Below are 5,512 nucleotides of genomic sequence, written 5' to 3'. Positions count from 1 at the left end.
CATCTGTGATTTTTCGGAAAAAACACCCTATTATGCTCCGAAATTACTTTTTTATGTGATCAAAAGGTGGGTGGAGGATCGACCAGATTAATTAAATTGATTATGTATAGAGGGATAAAATTTATGAAATATTGAGAGTTAATTTTTTAAATTAAAATTAGATATAAAAATTGAGAATTAAGTACATAAATAAATATAATATTTTATGTTAAAATATAAATTTATAAAATTCTGAAAATAAATATAAAAACTAAAGCCTTCAAAACCCATATGGTAATCTCAAAAACCGTGTATGTATGTATTGCATTGATATGTTGGTCTAAACCCAGAGTCTTATTGTGTAGGTGCTTGAGATCCGAGCTTAACAGAGAGTCATGTCATCCCTCATTTTTTAACTCATCCTTTTCCTTTTCAATGTTTATATTTATAGGTTAAATATTAATTTTGTTGTTTTATTTAAATTTAATTTAAGATTTAGATTATTTATCTTATAATTTGACATCATTTAATATTTTTATACTATTAGTTAATACATAATTATTTTATACATTGATAATACTTTTTTATACATAGATAATTTTAATCTACTGTCAAATATAAGTAAAATTAAAAATATGAGTAGTATTTATTATAAATATTTATTGATTTAAAAATAAATGAATATAGCAATAAACATATCTTATTGTTATTTTGTGGGTTTATTGCTTAAATTTGATATTATAAATAAAATAAATTGAACTAAAAGAAAATTTTGTATAATAAATTTAGTAATATCTAATTTGAATTGATTGATTGAATAATAAATCAAATATTAGGAATTATAAAAAGAACTGTGTGGCGAATCTCTCTTGAAATATATTTCAAAACATAAAAGTTAAATGAATATAGTAATATAAATATTTATACATTAGTTAGTGGACGTTAGGTAATTAAATATTGTGTTGAGATTTAAATCTTGTCATTGTTAGTGAAATAAATTAAAATAGCGAATCACTTTTATAATACATATTCGTAGCATTTAATTTTAATTAATCGACTAATAAGTTAAATATTAAAAATTTATATAAAATGAGCTTTAATATTTTTAAAAATACATTTAAAAATACAATAAATTAAAATAAATGTATAAATATAAATATCTAACTGTTATCAAAAGCACTCAAAAACACTCTTTTTATTATTAATATGAGATAAATACAAAATAATATCTATTTAGAAATAATTTTTAACTATTTAGTATTGAACTCTTTTACTCCTGACATTCGTAGTACTCGAACAATTCACAAACACTTTTAAAATAGTAAAAAAATAAAATTATTATATTTCGTTAAAAAATGAAAGAGCATTAGCGTAACTTTATTAAACTATTCTATTGATTTTACAAATTATAATGAGCATGTTGATATTCACCCCATCCATAAAATAAGACCATGACTACTCTTCCAAATTTCAAAGACGATTTCTTTAGGAAAAAATACAAACCAAAGATGAGATCAAAAGAGTTTAATAACAATCAACTGCCTCCACAGCATTTTATTAAGAAGTGGCGATCTAGGCATGGGCAATACCACCTACGCCGTGGCCGCTCATCAAAAGCCTCCACATCATCCGCCGTATCTCCGGTCTGTCCACCCGTTCCTTTACGAAATTTCCCACTTGTCCTCCTGCCTCTTGTGTTTTTTTGAAGACACTACTTTATTGTTATTTAATTTGATCAATTATTAAGTCGGTAACATTTATATTGCGTTCGATCTGATTTGTTTTGACAAATTTTATGGGAAAAGAACTCTAAAAGAAAAAAAGAAGAATATTATTAATAGATTTAAAATTCATGACCTAAATAAATATGAAAGAATAAAAATAACAATTCGACTAACTATGTTTATTCTATACTAAATCTGATTTGAGATTACATCAAATCAATAATTTACATAAAAATTAAATATATCTTTTATTAATAGGGTTGTTACTTAAAATGTTATATGCAAGAGTTAGTCTTAACTTATTCTAATATCAGTCCAAATGTTATACTATTTTTATTAATATATCTATATTTGTTTTCTATAACTTTATCACTTTTTTATATTATTAGACTTTATCGTAAATTTTATTTTATATATTTAAATTATATTTATTTTTAATAGAAAAATAGATGCTCTTTATATGATCTTCTAACGCCATCTCTTTAGGATATTTTTTCATTATACATTTTTTTATCTGTTCATACTTTTTTTTGAAATAATCATTGATATTCGATCTATTGATCGACTAACCCAGATCAAGTACTCTTAAGTGGCTAGTGCCTCATCCCACTAGACCAACTAGTTGTTATTTTATCTGTTCATACTTTAGACTTTCGGATTAGTTATCTTATATTGATATGCACTTATAATCATTTCAAATAAATCGTGTTTGAGTTATGGTAAAATCAATTTGTTAATATATTATTATTATTATTATTATTTTGAAAAACAAAAATGAATCTACGAAAAAAAACCTTATACCTCGATCAAATCAATACTCAATCAAGACAACAGAAGAGGAAAAGAGTGCGCATGAAATTCATTAACTAAAGCCAAGTCACGGCAATAATATCCAAAGATCAATACAATTTAATCGCACGAATCGATCTTAAGTTACCCCAACACCCAATCCCCAAACAGAAATTGCAACAAAACAAAATATAAAACCTATAAACCATTCACCAATACATTAAGAACCTGCTTCAAAGAATCCTCTTGGGGACAACGCAAGGATGTATGAATTAGCACTACCCTTTAACTTTGAAAATCAAGCAAGTTTGCTCATTTTACCTTGGTTGGATTGGAACAATATTGAAGGCAGAAGTCACAACCTCCACAAACAATTCACCAATGCATCAAGAACCTCAGTTGGAAAGAACCAAGGTTGAAGTCAGAACTGCATAGGTCCTCCCTTGCCAGGAAACAAACAGCAATCACAACCTCCACATAGCTTCACGACAACCCTCTTAGTGCCCCCAAGGAAAACAAAAAGCAAGAAACGAAATTAGCTTATATGAATATTTATCTTTACGGCTAGCAATGATATTTATTTGAATTTATTATTTTTTAATTTTTTTATATAATTGTATATTATTTAATGATTAATTTGTGTTTCTTAATAGTAAATGATAGCACTAACCCAAGAAAAAGAAGGAAAGACTAAACAAAAAGGCCTATCAACAATGGGCCAATAAACTCAAACTTATTAAGTGACACGTGGCAAAATCAAACAACCACGAGCGGGGGTAAAAAAGGAAAAGGAAATTCGCATTGGCAGTCAGGTGAGAGTATCGAATCGAGGAGTAAAACCTCTCAAGTAACGAATACGAACCTTCTGGTAAGTGGCACCTAATATAAAAGACAGACCCAACCAAAAAAATGGCTACCACTCTCTGCTGCAGGGCGTTTGTTTCGTCCACCACCGTACGACGCCGTTCTCAACTGGTCGGTGCGTTTTCCACTCTCTCTTCTCCTTCTTCCTCTTCTTACATCAGAACGGGTTGCGCCCAGTCTCTCCCCTTTGTTCGTCTCTTAAGGTAGTGGTTTATCAGTATCTCAACCACACAATTCAACTTTATATTGCTGATTTGATGTTAATTTAGCCTCTAATATCCTTTGAGATTCTTGTTTTAGATCGAAGTTTAGTTCCCGATCACCAGATAAGACCTTCCGTGCTGTAAAAATGGAAGCGAATAGCGACACTGTTCCGAGCATCGTTGTTTATGTTACTGTTCCAAACAGAGAAGCAGGTGAAAAGAGTTATAGAATCTGGGTTTGGGGGAAAGGAGTCATATTTCACACTATCTCAGGATTTGGGAATTTAAAGCTAATTCCTAAATATTTTCAAATTTTTTTCACCTCCTCTATTCTAATCCTATCGTGGAGTTCGTTTTTCTGTATTGAAAGTTTTTTAAATAGTTGAATTCTTTAAAGTACATTTCTAATTTGACTCATGCAGGTAGGAAGCTGGCTGGAAGCATTGTCAAAGAGAAACTTGCAGCATGTGTAAATATAGTACCAGGTTTGATTTTTGAGTGCCATTGTACAAAATGTTTCAGCTATTTGAAATATATTATTTTGTGTTATGTGTTCTTATTAAGGGTTCGAATGTCAATGTAAGCTTTCACTTATGCAAATAAACATTGAAATCATTCAGCAGTTGGCTTCAAATAATGACAGACCTTTAAGGACCTCTAGATTTTATAATCATTTGAAGAATAGTTACTGAAATAGATCTCTCATGAATCATGAATATATTGTGAATGCAGGTGTAGAATCAGTGTATGAATGGGAGGGAAAGGTATGAACTTTCGTTTGTATATATTGCTTTTGTTGGAGTGATGCAAGTAAACCATTAAGCCTTAAGTTTTCATGACAACTTGAGAAATTTTTTAGAATCTAGCACAGAAGTCCTATTTTAACTTATAGAGTTTTTTGCATGGCACCCAATCCAAGAATTACTTATGATCTTGTGTTAAAGCTAAGTTTATTGTTCATTTATAAAAGAGAGAACAAAGTAGATAGGTTATGCCGTTGCTTCTTTAACCAAATTTTTTGCTCTATTGGCTCTGCAGATCAACACAGATCCTGAGGAACTGCTGATAATCAAGACAAGGCAATCCCTTCTGCCAGCACTCACAGAACATGTCAAGGCAAACCACGAATACGAGTAAGCCTAAAGCCTCTTCAAAATTTTCAACTAAGATGTTGTAAAGGTTTTGAATTTTCAACTACTACATTGATAAGACCATAAAACTTTTTGTTGAACCCCCTTAAAGCTAAGACAGCCTTCTTTAAAATGAAGAATCAAGAATACAATGAATCTACGCTGGTTAGATTGTTTTATTGATCTTGTACTTGCCTTTATTATTATTATTTTTCAGTGTACCAGAAGTAATTGCCTTACCCATCAATGGTGGCAGCCCCCAGTATCTAGAATGGCTTAAGAACAGTACAAGGGATTGAATTTCTCCAATCTAGTATGATGGCGTGAGTATGTGAGCGAGTGAAACCAGTTTAAGTATTTGCTTCTAATGGTTCTGGATCTCATGTATAGTTTGTGTGAAATGTATGGCTTCTTCCAGCTTGAGTAAAGGAGGCTTTCGATGTTAAAATCTAAAATCTATTTATAATAAGAAATGTATCATAGTTTAAGAGTCGGTTACTTTTGAATCAAGACAAGGGATTTGCATTGTTAAATACATTTTATGATCTGTCGTTGTTAATCCCTTAATTTCCTTTGGTTTCTATTCTAATTCTACTTATGATTTCTGTTTTTAAACCCTCTATTTCAACTAATTACTCTATTTCTACTAATTAATGTACATTCTACCTTTGTTTTTATTATTATACAACCCCCAAGAACCTCTGGAAACAGTCTGTGCCCCTCCTTTCCAGAGGGGTCGTCCCGAAAGAATCACTCGGACCCTAAAAAACCGAGGGGCATTGCTCTTAAACATTCTAAAATCACCAGCTAATAGTTAATGAGA

At 30.2% G+C, this 5,512-nt stretch overlaps 1 protein-coding gene across 2 annotated transcripts; it reads left to right on the top strand.

Annotated features, from left to right (window-relative positions):
- Nucleotides 1-3,311: 3,311 nt before the first annotated feature.
- Nucleotides 3,312-5,137, top strand: LOC120190971 (protein CutA, chloroplastic-like). Of its 2 annotated transcripts, none has more exons than XM_039193976.1 (6): nt 3,312-3,559; nt 3,657-3,772; nt 3,982-4,044; nt 4,292-4,323; nt 4,598-4,692; nt 4,907-5,137. In XM_039193976.1, exons 1-6 carry the CDS (start codon nt 3,402-3,404, stop codon nt 4,986-4,988), a joined length of 546 nt encoding a protein of 181 aa, XP_039049907.1. In that variant the 5' UTR covers nt 3,312-3,401; the 3' UTR covers nt 4,989-5,137. The 2 variants fall into 2 exon arrangements, with proteins under 2 accessions (XP_039049907.1, XP_039049908.1); XM_039193977.1 differs by having other exon boundaries at nt 3,446-3,471.
- The last annotated feature ends 375 nt before the right edge of the window (nt 5,138-5,512 follow it).

Source organism: Hibiscus syriacus, unplaced genomic scaffold, assembly GCF_006381635.1.
Source record: "Hibiscus syriacus cultivar Baekdansim isolate YM2019G1 unplaced genomic scaffold, ASM638163v2 tig00116964_pilon, whole genome shotgun sequence".
NCBI lineage: Eukaryota > Viridiplantae > Streptophyta > Magnoliopsida > Malvales > Malvaceae > Hibiscus > Hibiscus syriacus.
Note: the sequence above shows the minus strand (reverse complement) of the source record. Positions and strands in the feature narration are given on the sequence as shown.

What these genes read in the sequence shown, in the direction of transcription:
- LOC120190971 (XM_039193976.1), top strand. Translation starts at nt 3,402, where the DNA reads ATGGCTACCACTCTCTGCTGCAGGGCGTTTGTTTCGTCCACCACCGTA. An exon ending in TGTTCCAAACAGAGAAGCAG is followed by an intron (nt 3,773 to 3,981) that starts GTGAAAAGAGTT and finishes TGACTCATGCAG; the next exon opens with GTAGGAAGCTGGCTGGAAGC. An exon ending in AAGGCAAACCACGAATACGA is followed by an intron (nt 4,693 to 4,906) that starts GTAAGCCTAAAG and finishes ATTATTTTTCAG; the next exon opens with TGTACCAGAAGTAATTGCCT.